This window comes from Aspergillus vadensis (assembly GCF_003184925.1).
Source record: "Aspergillus vadensis CBS 113365 unplaced genomic scaffold BO88scaffold_25, whole genome shotgun sequence".
NCBI classification, from domain to species: Eukaryota; Fungi; Ascomycota; class Eurotiomycetes; order Eurotiales; family Aspergillaceae; genus Aspergillus; species Aspergillus vadensis.
Window position 1 is genome coordinate 573,878 of NW_020292063.1, and position 16,525 is coordinate 590,402.

Genomic DNA, 16,525 nt, shown 5'->3' on the forward strand with positions numbered 1-16,525 from the left:
TCCCCCATATCCCATTCCGGGGCTATCTCTATAGCAATAATGTCATATATTGTCTTTATGGCTTAGATATTGCAGTTCCAAATATATCTAAAATCATAACAGAACATGTATCCCATACTAAAGCTAGTTCTCAACATTGCAGACTCTAGAGAGACGAACAATACCTGGCCCTCTCCCCGCCCCGCCCCGAACCCGTCAGCAACCTCTACACACCTTCAGAGGCTTCGAATCCTCGTTGTTCAAGGACATCAAAGAACCATAGAAGACATGTTCAGACACGGTAATGGCGCCGATGCTTGCACTGGACCACAGAAGATGTCATGGCATTTATCGGACATCCTAGTACGACCCAGAGCAGACTCCTACCGGTTCCAGAGATGCGTCTACCGTTGAAGGATAGCCAAATACAGACACTGAGTTAGATTAGAGCTGTTGCGAGGTCTGCGACGGCTTACATACAAGGGCAATAGCACCCTGGCTGTAAACCACAACAACACTGTCTTTGAGGTTCACCGGATTTTGAAGCATCTGGCTTCATACATACCCGGAGGCGAGCGCCATTACAAAGCTCTTTCGAAAGGGCATGATGAGGATCAGTGGGTTGGTTCATATATCGACGTGTGCTTCTACACAAAGAGACCCATTTATTAAATGACTAGGGAGGCTATATTCGAATCGAAGTCCATCTGATGTGTCGCAAGAACCTGGACCTCCCAGAAGACATGGACACATTACTTCAGAAATTATTCGAAGAGACATGCTAATACATAGTTAGCTCTATCTTATGATTCAGCGAACGCATCGGTCAGGATATACCACTTGGTTTAGCCCTTTTACTTCCACTACCAGTATATCCTAGCAGCTAGCTTCTGCGACCACTGGGTGGACAAGTTGTCTATCTTGTTCAACTCTTGTTCTGCAAACCTTGTTTGCAAACAACTTATGGCCGATAACTCATGCCCAGCATATGCGTTTGAAAAAGTCTTATGGGTGAGCATACCGGGAACGCGTCTTGCTCATCACTACAGCCAAGGGCCAGTCTGCACTGGTCATATATAAACTGCTAATTACTTATTACAGCAACCATGTTCGACCCTCATACCGGTCCTCTTACTCCATGGGGTTATCTATCTCCCATGACAGCTGATCCTGCACATGCGCCGGTTTGGCCCATTCTCCCTCTGTCCTACGCTGTCCACAGACACAGAACCCTAGCTCGGTTGAGGGTACGCCTACCACGATTCATAACTGGCATTATAAGGAACTTCGTGAGATACAATGGAAGGACGAAGGGTCGTCCATGACCGTGCAAGCCTGGACATACTCGAGAGAAAAACTATATCGAGTATTGGCGCTAATGGAGCTGGGCATCCTATCCACTTCTTGGAGAGATTATGGTCTGGTAGACATAAGCTTTTCTAAAATACTCCATACCACGGCAGAGACCTCCAGACGCATGCCTCGGGGCCTAAGCTACATCGATCGTTGAAAGAAGGGTAGTAGCTCACCAGGTCATCGCGTGACTTGTTGAACGCTCGACAACACAGACACCTTGCCGTTCTCCATTAAGCCCTATCATGACAGCTAGCTACCAGGTGCTCTTCGGTATAGTTCTTCTTTTGGCCTAAGCTAGCTACCAGTTGAACCGGCACATATAATTCTGCCTGGATCACAAGTAAATATTTTCCATCAACTTCAACGACTACATGGTACACAGAATTGCGAATCTCATGCAGTTGTGAAATATATTAAGCACTTGAGCCTTCGCTGGTGTTTATACATGTTAATGATTTACCAAGCAGGCCAAAACAATCATCGACACCCGGGTCAGACGGGGAGTGTGTCTTAGCCTGTATCAATCAACAACTCATGGCAGTGGATTTTATCCTGCAGTTATCCCTACCGGGGCTTCCCAGGGATATTCTAGGGCCATTGGAAGAAAACAGAACTAACCTTTTAATCTCACTCTTCTTATTGATGATGTTGGTAACAAGCGATAGTGTATCTACGACTAATTACATAGCATACCTAGCGATGTCACCTGCGCTATGTGCTGCGATGTCCGCTGCGATATCTATATAGGATCATCTCGTTGCCTGAATTATCTCGTCGCAGGTAGAAGAAGTCTGCCAAAGATGAATTAATCAGACACCTATCACGTCAGATATACCCAGAAGCATTCCGAGACTTGTGGTTTTCACTACGAAGCCAGAACCATCTTCGCGGGAAGTCTTCGGCACATAACAGGTCTAATACTATGTTCTTGAGGTCATTAACCAGGGCGTCTAGGAATGTCTACAACCGCGCCAAATATGTTTCCGGTGTTGATCATGCAGCATGGAATGCAATGAAAGATGGGGAGAAAATGATATAGCGACTGTCATTGGGGTTTGCTCCGGATTGGCGTTTGGATATCTAGCAAGAGTCGTCGACTTTCCGACCATTCGTCTGCGTGACAAAATGGCAGACTCAGCGGCCTGCAGGTTATGCAAAATGACCGATAACATGCTGCAAGGATACTAATATCTCCGACAAAGCCACACTGTCAGATACATGATCCTGCGAGAAACACGTGCAGTATCTCAACTACAATAACAACATCATATCTACATTCCAGGCCTGCCTCTCTCCGTGAAGACCTAACAGATGGTGTATATGCGGAATCAGAACAAATTCCTTCGGAAGCAAGACAGAAAGAAGTATATCACCTCCACAACAACTAATCTCCTTCTTGTTATTATTCTTCGCAGCTGCTGGTAGCGCTTGTCGGCTTTTAGGACGCAGTATTTGAGTGTTTTCTACATGCCTATTCATGATTACTCGACACGATTCTGTTATCATGATGCCAATGCATAACTTATGGGAATAAGGCAGAGCAAATGCTTGTTCTTTTATTACGGACACGCACAATGCGAGACAGGGATTCATCAAATTACTAAGGTGAGGTGATCAATGAGTGCATTGCTCCGGCATATCCTCTCTCCTGTGTCATTTCAGTACACCGTCGGCGGTATATCACAATAATTCACAATTTTATTATAAATCATTATATTTGAAGGGGGAAAGTTTCTTGTCTAGAGACAACAATTGGCGCAGCATGAAGCGAGAGGTAGTAGCGGCTACTAAATTGGGGCATATCGTTGAAATGGGTGGATTAATTGTAGGGTTTTATTATTTAGGGAGCGATGGGGGACCATATTTTATGATGGGATGAATGGACTTTTGCGGTGTGATTTTACTTCAGTTGGAGGGGGGAAAAATAAAATATAATGTCCGAAATGACTGAGTGCCATTAAAGAGTTTGATCTACAATCCGCGTAGATATATACTATGACTTGCAAGATGATAGCAGTAGCAAAATCATGTACAGCGCCAGATAACCAACCCAACCCAACCCAACTACGCACATAACATAACACAACATAAGAAAAGATAAAGACAAAAACAATCAACCAAAGTCCAATAGCACGCACTAAAAACATTCCTTAATAAATGTAATAAATATCAAGGTCAAACAAAAAAAATGCAAAAAGAAGTGACTAGACTGGGGCTCGATCCCAGGACCTTATGCGTGTGAAGCATACGTGATAACCAACTACACCATCCAGCCGACTTGTTGATGTTTGCAGCCCACCATGGTACATACGTAGCCGATACATACCCGGTCATTTATATGCTTTAACTAGTCTGTACGGCAGTAAGCACACCATGACCTCTGTCTTGATTGTTGTCTCGTTTATCCATGTCAGCCATAGCCATGAGAGAATGGAGAGAGGGCATTTTTCCAACACTTCCACTGCTGCGCCCCAGTCACATGGACATGATTGCCATAAGGCTTGAAGCCAGCCGCGACTGGTGCCTGGCACAGGATGGAAACGAGGCTGTCTAGCAATCCCAACAAGACGACCATAAGATATAAATATGCATATAATTAGAGATCTGTTTTGCTTTCATGAGAAGAAATTAGAATCCCCATTTATCTTTGCCTATCCCCGCAACGCAACTGCGACCGTTTCTAGCTCGCTGACCCCACTGTGCTGAGTACGTGTACTGTCTGGCATTGCAAGCATGGCCGAACAGTTTACCAGCCTTGTTAATACATTCGGAGGAATGAACTTTGCCGATAGAACAACTTCGAACCGCTCAAATCCGACTCAAGATCTCCTGAAGATGATCTGGGAGCTGGTTACATCGTGCCAATCCACCTCAGCGAACGCAGCACATGTTGGAACCGTGATCGAAGGCACACAGACCCCTAGCGGCGAGTACATTGCAAGATTAAGCACCCTGAGAAGAGAAGCCGTTGCCCTTGCGAAGGCTACGAAGAAGTTCAGCGATGCCACTGAAAACTACATCATGGCATACCTCATATCACTTGCTAGCCCATGGACACTGGAGCAGAAAATGCTATCACATTTTAGTGATGAAGTGAAGAGGATCGCTGGCAATGTACTTGATGATGAAACCACCGACGAGCGCAGTGTCCTGCGAATAATCATGGAGGAGTGCTATGCTCAGGCTCTGTGTACTTCTGGGACTCTGCACTCTGATAAGTACTTTGAATTCCTAGAAGAAACCAGCTTTGAAGAGCCGGTTGACCCTGACTTCGAAAGCGAGGAATACTATGAGCATGAAAATCGACTTGCTATCAATGATAGCTATGCTGAGGCCTATTGCGTGCAATGCGAGCGTAAAGCTGAGAGGAAGGAGCAGCAAAGGGAAGAGTGGATCGGCTTTTGGGTTCGCGCATTGAGTAAATGTCCTGATGAACCCACCACGCTATTTTATCCGCCAGCGAGTCGTCTCCCCAATTGCCATCTTGCAGAGGTTCCGCGATACTTGTTTAGGGCATTTGACAAGGAAAGCTCTGGCCGGAGTGACCACCATGTTGTAGCTTCCGCCGAAAGCATTTCCGCAGAATCGGACCGCAGCAGAACCGATCTCCTCTCTCGGCCCCCCAAGGAATCAACACGAATGCTATACAAACATCTGAAGTGGCTTAGAGCTGAGGATACCGACAATCTGATGTCATGGAGTGGTTCGCTACTGTATGTCATCCAGTACGCAATCTGGAGATGCAACAAACACTGCCGTGACCCCGCTGAAGTCTACATATGCATAGTCGACACGAGGAAGTTTCCTCGTGGACAGTTCGCTCGGGACAAGTCGTTACTTCGAGCGTATCGTGATGCCCCTGAAATTGATCAGAGTATGCAAAGTTTTTTTGCTTTTCGTTTAGGATACCCATACTATGACAATGGAGAGTATCTGTCGCAAGGGGTTCTGCATCATGCTGGACGGTCTAGTGTGGTGTCGTTAAAGCAGCTCATCCAGGCGGGATTATATGATATTTATCCTGAGTTTAAGGATGCTTCTGCGAGGAAATTATGGGCAAAACGTGCTGGGTTTCTTCGTTCAGCATGGTCCGATGAGCGTACAACAACCCAGCTTGACATACAATATGCAGTCAATGTGGCCAGAGAGTGCTTCAATGGTTTCGATGCGCTTGATATAGCACTGGTGCTATTAACTCTCAAAAAACGCAGGCTCCTCCCCATAGCAACAATGGGACAAGGGGTTCGAAGAATCTACCGTGACCTTGGCCCAGTCGAGGTTCAACGATATACCGACATAATGAAAAATATCATGGCGAAGGGCGGAGACACTCTGGATGCTTTATTTGCCTTAGCTACCGATAGGCAGCTTGAAGAAATTTTCGAATGTTCATAGTGAGCTTTGTTTTTTTCAGTGAGCGTTATTGTATGGTAGGACTTGGTTTATACCCAGAGCAAACTCTGAGAACATGGATTTGGCGATTGTATTGATGAGGAAAAAGAGGGGCATCCCTCTGGTGGAGTAAGTGTAGATATTTGACATATTGAGTTAGCAATCTACGGCAGTATTTAATGCTCCACTCATGATAATGCATATGCACAAGTTCTGATAACCAGCTGCAACTCTATCATGCATATAAGCCTGACTGTCTGAACAGCAGCTCATCAATTCAATACAAAGGAGTAAATAAAAATACGGCATATGAATCATATCCAAAATGACCACTCGCTCTATCAATCGCTACTCCATAATACTCAACCCGACAGGTTCGGGGAGTCCCAGACATCATCGCAACCACAACGCCTACCCAAGATATCAATCATGGTCATAAACCCAAAACAAATGCCCGCCAAGCTGCTGATACACAATCATACAGCCTCCGGGATGTCATCATCATTGATCCATTCCTTAGACACACACACATCCAACGCCAGTATGCAAAAATTCCACGCACAGGATCAAAATACCCAAAATTGACAGACCAAAAAGGGTCATATGCACAGACATAGACCTACATGCCGAGAATCAAGACAAATAAATATAAAACATCACACCATGTCCAACAAAAAACAAAATCGCTCAAGGGGTATATTCTGATGCGCACATCATAGCCAGATATCGCCTTCTTCGCCATTCACCCATCTTTGCCAGACTCGTTCGTAGGCGTCCTCAAGATCTCGAACCCATCGCTTCGTATCAAATAGCCTGCTGGACCACCGCTCCTCGAACAGCATCCGGCGCAGGTCGGCTAACCTGCCCGTCGCACGTCCCTGTCCTCCAGGCTGGTACTTCAGACTGTGACACAGGCGAATGGCCTTATCCTCATAGTCTTCATCCGACATGGCAATCAAGTCTGACTGAGCCTCGCGGCCCGCGTCAGACTTTGGCAGAGCACTGCTCAGAATGCTGCTTGCCATTCGCGAGCACATTTTGTACTTGTACCGAGGAAGTGTCAAGAGGGGCGTGCCGCTCCACAAAACATCGGTCGCTGTCGTATGAGCATTGCATTCCGGCGTGTCGAGGAACAGATCCAGGATTTTTGCTCGCGAGATATGCGTATTCTTGGGTGCAACGTCGGTAAAGATGATCCGAGATGCCGTTTCCTCCCCAGCCCAGGCAATGGCTGTCTCCCGGAGGTTCTGTTCACCGAGGTCGGGAAAGCGGAGGAGCCAGAGGACGGCATTAGGAATTCGTGCCAAGATGCGTAGCCAAGTGCGGAAAGTCGTGGGTTCAATCTGACAAGATGTTAGTACGGGCTGATTTGTTTTCCTGTGCTGCACTTACCTTGTACAACTGGTTGAAGTTCCCAAGTATAATGGTGTCATCGCTAAGATTCGGAAACAACTCCTTACGCATGCGCCACCGTCGGGTCTGCTCTTGATCCCAAGCAAGGCGGGGATCTTGAGCATCGGGAGCACTTTGCCGATGATCACAGCAGAAAAAGGTGTCGCGGGTATAGACAATCTTCTCACCGTACACCCAGTTCTCAAGATCCTCACCGTGGTCTTCCTCCAGTAGCCGGTCCTCCATCCGTACGTTGCGCCGCCCGGGTGAGAGGGTCTCAGGGGGAATAGAAAGTTCATCCGCAAGGATGTAGTCACACCATTCCGCCCCAAGAGTCCCTGCAAAGCCCATGAAAGACATGTGAATTGGAGCGGGCCTAGCAGCAAAGACCTCATTCCGGGCACCGCGGGTGTATCCATTCAGGTTGATGAGGATATGGATCCCGTCTTCAACGATCTGCCTGACAAGTCGATCGACGGGCCATCCACTAGCATCGTGGAAGACCGGTGCTTCTTTCTCGATTTGCTGCCGATGGATCGACTTATCGCTCACAGTCGTAGCGTAGCAGTATGCTTTCACCCGCGAAGGATTGTGCAATCCAAAGACGGACTGCATCAGATGGGCAAGCGGGTGGTTGTTGAAGTCTGATGATACATACCCTACCTTGATGTACGGGTGCGGTGGGGGAGGCGGAGGGAAAACAGTAGCAGGCAGCCACGGCGAACGCAAAGTGGAACAAGAGATACGAAGCCCATTCCGCTGCGAGATTTGCCGGATTTGCTTCGCTGACAGCGGGCAGGTGAAGGTATGGAAAGGCAGGACTGTCGGTGCATTTGGCGCCGTCAGGCCAGAGGGAAGCTGTGGACGCCGATATTTGGTCAGAGGATATTCCTTGCCATAAACGTACCGATCCTGATACCACTGCCAGGTAATCGCCCTGATGGCACGCTCCACGATCCTGACAATCCTAGAGCCCTCCCACCGCTGACCTGACCACGCCTGCAGAATCTTAGCCAGTGTGCCAAAAGCGACATGGCCGCGCGAACCGGCCGCCGGAGCCAGTTGCGCGCACAACTGCTCGATCACGTTGGGAGTAAGCAAACCACGACCCCAAGCTTCCCCTTCTTTGAGTTGACGGTCGACGATTTCAACAACTCGTTTGATCCAGCCAGTCCCGGTTTCAATGGTGTATGCGTCGCGGATCATACCCTGTTCATCGACATGCCACCGGTCTCGGAATCCATAGCCGTTGCCAATGCCACCGCGGCCAACCCAATTGCACACAGAATTCAGGGCGTTGGCTAGGCCACACACTGCCTCGGCGAATTCAGGATTCACCTTGACGGCACGCTTGTAATAGACGATAGCATCGTTGACGCGGCCGGCATCTTTGACTGCGTTCGCCAGGTTCGCCAGCGCAATGTCAAAGTTACTATCGCAATGAACAGCCTGTTCGTACATTCGGATAGCCGCTTGCAACTGGCCAATATCCTTGAGAAGGCTTCCGAGGTTTGTGTAAAGATGGGCATGTCGCGAATCAAGGTGTAGACCATAGTTGTAATACGCGAGAGCCAACGATATTCCCGTACCGGGAACCACACCAGGTATTTCGGGATGCTGCATCTCTCCGCTTGGACGGGGGAGAACTTTCTTGGGCGCATTGTTTTGGATGCCAGCCAGCAAGATACCAACATTATTTGCGGTGGACGGACTTGGCTGAAGAGAAAGAGAAAGATAATAAAGTGCCAGAATATCGCGAACGCCTGGAGCAGCTCTGGGAACACCGGAGCTGGAAATATTAGACATGCCGTCTTGGTATATCTTAGCTAGAGAGAGCAACGAATTGCTGGTAGTGGAGATGGCGGCCTTTCGTGCCAGACCTTCTGGCACATATTTGATCCCTGGGGGTGTTCCGCAGGGAGCAAAGACCAGCTTTGCGGTCTGCAGAGCATGGTCTGGATACAGGAGAATGGTCTCCTGCTGCCCACGCTGCTCTGGGCCGGGGTAACCGTGATGCGTACCCTGCGTGAAGGCCGAGAATATCTGTTTGATCAGGCTTTGGATCCCATGGCGCCGTCTTCCAGCTGCAATCAGAATCGCATCCTCAAAGGCCACGGCAGCTGCAGCATTGTCGCCCAGAGCATACAGCATGTTTCCCTTGGCGTGGACGAGAGCCAGCATTCTGCCATTATCACAGCCAGGGATGGCGTAGCCGCTGGAACCAAATCCAGCTGACCCAACATCTGCCGAGCCCCGATTTGCGGCAACTGACCTACCAAAGTCGTCATCGTAATCAAAGGACGCTTTCTCATAGGAACCCAGATCGGACGCACTCGACGCTCTGCTCTCCGCATCGCTCTCGGGTTCACTCGCGTGTTCGTCGGACGCGAAACAATCGCCGTTCTTAGGGGAGCGTATGGAATTCTGTACGAACTTAATGATGTTGACTGCTTCCTTGCCGCGTTGGCTGCTGCACAAAAGACCGATCAGGTGTTCTACCGCTTCAAAGAAACTCGGGCGGAGCTTGACGGCACGAAGCCAATGTTGCAGCGCCTCTTCTCGGCGATCCAGCGCCAGGAGCGTGGCCGCAAGGTTGGAAATCGCCTCCACATGCCTGTGCTTGGTTAGACAACTCAGCTACTTACAGACAATCGCATACTCACGTTGCATCTCGAGCGATGATTCTAGTATACCAACGCATGGCTTTATGATAATCCCCAAGCCCATAAGCGAGACAGCCTCCAAGAAGCATGCCATCAATCCACTCCCAACCACTTTCCGCACAGAGATGGGATAACATCTCCAAAGAGGATACAGCATTCGCTGTGATAGAACCCTCGTTCAACGGTGCGGCACCGAAACGAGCCGTCGCCGTTGATGCAGTAAACCGTCCAGTGTGGCGGAGCCGGTCAAGCATCTGTACATCGGTTGCAGCTTGCGGGAACTGAGGCAGTGAAGCACGTTCATACCGACGGCCAGTTTGAAAGCTGGCAGTATCGTTCTGGCCTATGTTGCCAATGGTGTTGTTCCTCTGAACATGATCATACTGGCCCGAAGAGTAGTTATTGTGACGACTCGATTCAAGAGCATTAGTGCTGGAAAAATCCAGACCAGGCTGACGCGGTGGTTTCGGGTATATACTTGGTTTCAGGAAACGCTGACTCTGTCCCTCAGCAGCGGCATTCGAGATACTATTCCGTCGTGCTTGGTGAATCGATGCCAGTAGGTCAACGTAAACACCATGAGCCCATGTCAGCACCTTCTCCTTAAACTCCACATTTGTTGCCTGTGGGCTTGCGGTAGAGCCCAGTTGGGGCCCTTGAGTACTTGGAGGGCCCGACCAAGACGGGCCTGTCTCGTGAACCGGTTGATGCGAGAAGCCAGGGGTAGGATTAGGTTGGCGCGTATGGTACGGCAATGTCCGCTGGCCGCTTGAGAGACCAGCGACTTTGTGCTCCGAATGACGCCGAGGAAAGTTATTTTTCATGGACAACTCAGAGTTGACCATTCCAGCAGGGGCCTGATTCCACGCCAGGCCCGGGTCGGGATGACTCCTCGAGGATATAGCGCCCCGGCTGAAGGCCTGTTGGCCTGCGTCGAATAATTGAAGGGCGGGTGGGTTTGTCGCCTTTGCAAAAGGAGTGGGCGAGTCGAAACGGGCATCTCGAAACGCCGCTGGGCGATACGGAATATACACACCATCAGGCCAATATGGACCGTATGGTCCCGTTCCTGCCGATGCGGTGGGACCGACACAGGGCTGAAGTGTCGCTGGTAGAACCGTGGGAACATAGGCGCCATTGTGCCAGTAAAATCGCTGCTGCGAAGGCTGCATTGGAAGTGATTGATTCAGCATGGAGTCCATTCCTGGAACATAGTTCAATGAACGAACCCAACTGGTGCCATTCACTCCTTGTGTCAACTCTGCTGGGCCTGCATTAGTTCGACTCGAATCATTTCGATATACCGGCGGGAAATTCAGGTGCTTTCCGGCCGAAGACTGATCCAGATTGGCCTGTTGCCAAGTCTCCATTGGGAATCCTGTATGAGGCGGTACCAGGTGGCCCGAATCGATCGGCGAGACCAAGAGGTGCTTGCTCGCGGGCTGAATGGTAGTATCTCCTGGTGTGCCATCATACCCAGCCGCCAGTGTTCCGTTCGGTGTTTTCCTTCGTAATGCATGCTCGCCAGCACTCTTCGGACTAGGTACTAGACCCGTGGCATCGGGTACCTCGAGGCGTTGTATAGGATGCGGATATTGCAGCCGAGATCGAGCTACGGACTGGAACGAGCCTTTGCCGAAATCGCTGCGGGGGAGTGACGTGAGAAATGATGTATTGCGGTCGTAAGGTCCATTTGTAGCGTCGGCACCGTGCCGATAAGTAAGGTGGTGCGGCTGGACTGGCGGGAACGGTGCTACTGAGGGCAACATCTTGACCTCAATCAGTGTGAGCACCGTCGTCTTCCGCCGTGATTATATAAATATATGCAAGATCAAGGTCGAAAGTCGGAGAAAGAGAGGAGGAAAGAAAGAAAGAGAGAGTATGTGAGAGAGAGGGAGAGAGGGGGAGACCGCGACGGAGACGTATAGGGACTCGGATTGTCAAGTAAAGGGAAAAGCAATGCAGGGATCTCGTCGAGGCGGTTCGGGGCGATCGAAATCAGACAGTGATGGTCGACGGGATTATCACTCTCGATGTATTATCAACAAGCATCCTCCTTGAATCGTTTCCTACACCTCATCCTGGGCATGAGCCGGCTCAGTTGACACTCAGCGAAGGCGCCCACCGCTTGACCCTGGGCTCGACATGAACGCTGATTGTGGCCGGCAATGACAGAAGACGCAAGTGCGGGAGCGGCGAAAGTGATGAAGGAGGAGGAAGAGGAGGAAAGGAAATCGAATGGAGGCTGAGTCCGGGGCGAAGATACCATTCACGAAGCCGCTGGATTCCAGAAGATCAGAGAGACACGCAGGCGATCCGCTCCGACAACGCTATTTGCTGCGTGAGAGACAGGTGGGTGAAGAAACGATGCAAGGGAGGGAAAGGGATCGATGAGAGAGAATCACAGCCCTAGTCAGCTTGCTAGAGCGCCCACACTGACGCAGGTGTCCGCACGACGCGATCAACCACTAGGCAATCCTGCGCTTGGCAGAAATGCTGTACTTTGGGGGGGTGGTGTGAGTGGAGTGCGAAAGAGGGGGAAAGGGAAAATAGGAAAAAGAGAGTGACCGGCAGGTAGGCTGACCGAACAAACGGGTGTTTAGTTGAAGGATAGGATAATGGCTAACGCAAGTGTGGTAGGGAAAGAATAGGAAGAATTGGCAAGATGAATAGAGAGGGAGGATTAAAGAGCCCGGGGACCCAGATCTGCCCCGATGTCACGACCGACGAAATCCGAATCAGGGAAACGATAGTGTAGGGGAAAGGTTGAACATGGCACCACTAGCTGATGGCAATCACAACAACTTTAGTGTGTCGGGATGTTTCTCTGTCCTCTTGTCTTTTGATATGGGAAAGAGAAAAAAAATAATTAATGATTTTTTGTTTTTCTTTTTCTCTTTTCTTTTTTCCTTTTCGTGTCTTATTATTCTCGTCTTTTGACGATCTCTTTTTTCCCTCACAGGATGGGGAAGAGCTGATTGGACCGAAGTACTCCCAACCTGTGATGCCTCAGATCCAAGGCACCGCAGGGCTGGCTGTTCAAAGCGGAGAAGATTCAACGGCGGGCGGAGAGGTCAACAATCAACAGGGGAATAATATGAGGAACAGGCGCAAGGAAACGCTGATGATTCCCCGAAGAGATTGAAGTGAAAAAAAGTAGTTGAGTCCGGGGTAGGACTGGCCAAGACCGTGAAGAAAAAAAGAGAGAAACAGAGGTATGCGACCAACGGGAGGGAAAATAAAAGAAAAGGATAAAAAAAATTTCGATAAGGAATTCCGATTGAGGTGGAAGAAGATGGAATTGAAGCCGTGGAGGGAAAAATTCAAAAATAAAAAAATCAAAAAGGCCAACTACCTACTTACTTTCACAGAAGATATCCATACGGGCACTGAGCTACTACGAACTAACTCACTAATGTAGCAGACAAAGAGTCATCGACGAGCCAGAGTCTCCATCAAGCGGGACGCGCATCATGACAGAGCGGAGCTTCCTAAACGCAAGCAGTGGGCGGCGGCAGCCTATAGCTCCCGTTTTGTTCTAGGGTGGTTCCTTTTTTGGGGTGGGGGGAGGGCAGCCTGAGTGGGTTTTGAGGATGGACCAGCGGGAGTGGAGCCAATAGGCGCTGGCCTGGACCAGGGTGGAGTGGAGAGGAGGTTACTGAGTTGGGACGCGGGTGGGTTTGGGCGTCCAGGTTGATTACTTGGTGGTGGCTTGGGACCAAATGAGATGAGAGGAAGAGGGGGGAAGGGAAATGAAAAGCAGAGAAAAAATATGAACTTTCACAAGGAAAAGGAAAAATATATATTATGTAGAAATAACGAAGAGAAGAAAAAATAAAATAGAAAGGGACATGCATATGAGTATAAACGCCATAATCTGTGCAAATTGGCTTACTCTGAGCGGATACTACTACGGGTGTACTTACTATCTTACTTATTGATGACCCCTCTGTAGGTACCGTACCAAATTAATGCGGAAAATTTGGTAAGTGGCACAAAGGTATAACACGCGGTGGCTTGAAAGGGTTGTGTTGCCTCAAAACGCAGATATGCGACCGATCCAAGGGAGCAAAGCAAATCCTCCAAATCCTCAACCTAAATAATAATAATCATAACTAAAGAATCTTTCTTCCCTTTCCCTCAACCCCCACCTGAAAACCGCGAAACAAGGGAAACACGAACATCCATCACATTTCAGTCCCACCCGAGGATACTACGATCCAACGGCCAGGATGGACCGGCGCTAGCCACTTGGGCGCAGGCAACGAATCCAGGCCTGTCTAACGTCAGTGGACCAGCAGCCATGGCCCCCCCGGTCGCAAGTGGCGCCCGCAGTGGTCAAGCCTTGGGGCCTTGGGGGCCTCTTGGAAGTTGGAGTTTGGGAGGGTTTGTTTGGTGAGCGCGGAAGGGCGATCTGGCACCTTCGGTGGGTTCGAGTGGAGTCCGTCAAGGATTGGCCTGCGAGCTGGCCTTGGATGGGTGGAATGAAATTAGAAAAGGTGGGTTTCATAATTTTGAGATTTAAATGAAAAATCAATCAATATTGTGAATATCTTATAAGTATCATATTACTACTTTGTATATCCGGAGTATATATAGTATATAAAGGAGACTTTTATTGGTATGTATATCGATATTGATTTCGTAACCCATTTCACTTAGCAGTGCCGATTAATATGTAGGGATATTATCTTAGAAGACTTGTCAACTAGTAAGTATTAGTCAAATAGGAGAATTTCGCAAGGAAAAGAAGCAAGATTGAATTAGCAGTATCCATCCGATGTACTAGTAAGTAGTAGTAGTAGAAGTCGTATACTAGTATGCGTATACATCGCCGCGAGGCTGAGACACCTGGCCACAAGCCCAAAGCCAGCATCATTCTGCAGCCCTGGAGGCATCCAGAGGCTGAAAAGAAAATCCCAACTTAGACGCATGCCGCATCCGATCAGGTGGAAAAGATGGCCGAATCATTGCCATAGGATAGATAACTCAGGTATGTCAATATGTATGAGAAGTATGCACTATGTGGTACAGAGTGCGGTGTTGTTATAAAGGAGATGATTGTCGATGGGATTCTGATAGGCCGCCTTCCCTCCTGTGACAGCAACTGCTGAGCGTTTTCTGTCGCTTTGATCCGTGCCTAAATGTATTTCTTAGCCAATCCATATTTCCCCTACACACCATACATAAGGAGTTATCGTGAATATGATTTGAAGATGTCAGATATTCATGTCATTCATCAGGCCCCCCCCTTCCCCATTCTGTAACCAACAACATCAACACAACAAACAACAACATGCTGCATTATTATTATACTTTCGAAATCCCACCCTTCTCCCCTTTCTCCCCAAATTTATTATTTCCCCCGGGCGTAACTCAAAATGTAGGTCTCGGGAATGGAGGAGGGATCCATGAAACCTACCTTAGTTTCAACCCTCCCCGTTTCCTGTATCCCATCCACTCAGACAGGACCATTCCAGCCATCGTCTTTGACCACAGATCTAAGTGTTACCGGAGTTTCCAAGTTTTCTCCCTTCCCTTCCTCTCTGTGCTATTCCAACGGTCCGGTCATCTCCGTCGTCCAGACTAGATACAGTAATAGGAAACAATGTAAATAGCAGATATTTCTTAGTAGGGACCGGGATCAACGAGGGGCAGCGGGACCGGGGCCGCCCTGGAAGTCCCAAAAAGTATTAAATTAATTATAATAATAAAAGAAGAGTAGGCTGTGATAATCCATGGGCCATGTCACGAGCGGTCTGGCGATGAGGATCGGCAAACTTTGCTGCGCTGTGGCTCTTCCTGCCTCTCCACTCCCGTAGGCGCTTAGAAGAGGGGGGTTTTCTGGTCTGTCTAGAGGATAGTTGTACAGTAAGTACTACTTACACTTAGTAGTAGTAGTAGTCTAGGCTAACTAGCTAGGAGGAAGGAGAGGCGTGAAAAGGAGGGGAAAGAGGATTTGAACTGGCCAAAGTCAAATTCATTAATCTTCTTCTTCTTATGGCCATTGTTTTAATGATAACTAAATATCTTTCGCTATAGTAAGTAAAGTATCTCGGTTACTTGCTAGTTAAGTTAGCATTATACATAGCCAAATCCATCCAATTTGTATGGAGGCGGAATCGAACACATCCACCACCCACCATCCACCCCATCTCGGCATCCAATCCTCCCGCCATGTTTCACTTCTCCCAAAAGAACACAGCATTTTTACTTCATTCCATCATGCTGAGCTGGCCAGAAAAATAAAAAAAGACTGATGATGATCACGGCCTGAACTTGACTGCCTGCCTGCCTGGCTGACTCAGCCAAGATTGTGAGTCACGAGAAAAAGATAGGTTAAGTTTTCCATTCCATCAACTCAACTAAAGTAGGATGGATGCAGTCTTATGCATGTCGGTGCGCCTGTCCTGTGCCTATCACAACAACAACTTGCATTCTAAGTCGCAGTCATCGCCCCTTCTGATGGAGACACTTTGCGGGCATTGCTGGACTTGAGAGATCCCATTACTTTTGCCCCATCCATGGACCTACCTCTCTTTTCATTATTCACCGATACATTCATCTGTTTCTCGTTCTTTCATTCTCTCTTTTTTCTGCCTACGGACGGAGTACCGTTACCCGGAATCGGTCTTCGTTATAGGGGAGGAGGGGGGGAGGGCCCAGGCGGCACCTGCAGCTCCGGGCGCGTATCAGGAACGCCGCCAATTGAACCATCCCAGTAGTTTAGTGGTACTGTACTT

At 48.8% G+C, this 16,525-nt stretch overlaps 2 protein-coding genes and 1 non-coding gene across 3 annotated transcripts; 1 reads left to right on the plus strand and 2 right to left on the minus strand.

The window, feature by feature from the left end:
- Positions 1–3,536: 3,536 nt before the first annotated feature.
- On the minus strand, positions 3,537–3,610 carry BO88DRAFT_t231. The gene has a single exon. It is a non-coding gene; the product is annotated as a tRNA-Val (tRNA).
- A 331-nt stretch (positions 3,611–3,941) lies between these two features.
- On the plus strand, positions 3,942–5,730 carry BO88DRAFT_471416 (uncharacterized protein; the record flags this gene model as incomplete). The annotated part of the gene is made up of 1 exon (XM_025711699.1): positions 3,942–5,730. The coding sequence occupies exon 1, from the start codon at positions 4,069–4,071 to the stop codon at positions 5,728–5,730; it is 1,662 nt and encodes a 553-aa protein (XP_025559321.1). The 5' UTR covers positions 3,942–4,068.
- A 512-nt stretch (positions 5,731–6,242) lies between these two features.
- On the minus strand, positions 6,243–11,687 carry BO88DRAFT_142535 (UDP-N-acetylglucosaminyltransferase). The gene is made up of 3 exons (XM_025701459.1): positions 9,783–11,687; positions 7,120–9,733; positions 6,243–7,070 (listed from the first exon to the last, which is right to left on the minus strand). Exons 1-3 carry the CDS (start codon positions 11,549–11,551, stop codon positions 6,441–6,443), a joined length of 5,013 nt encoding a protein of 1,670 aa, XP_025559322.1. The 5' UTR covers positions 11,552–11,687; the 3' UTR covers positions 6,243–6,440.
- Positions 11,688–16,525: the final 4,838 nt, after the last annotated feature.

Excerpts from the sequence above, each read along its gene's own strand:
- BO88DRAFT_142535 (XM_025701459.1), bottom strand. The coding sequence starts at position 11,551 with ATGTTGCCCTCAGTAGCACCGTTCCCGCCAGTCCAGCCGCACCACCTT. Across the intron at positions 9,734-9,782 it reads ATCATCGCTCGAGATGCAAC|GCATGTGGAGGCGATTTCCA; the intron begins GTGAGTATGCGA and ends AACCAAGCACAG. Across the intron at positions 7,071-7,119 it reads ACTTCAACCAGTTGTACAAG|ATTGAACCCACGACTTTCCG; the intron begins GTAAGTGCAGCA and ends ACATCTTGTCAG.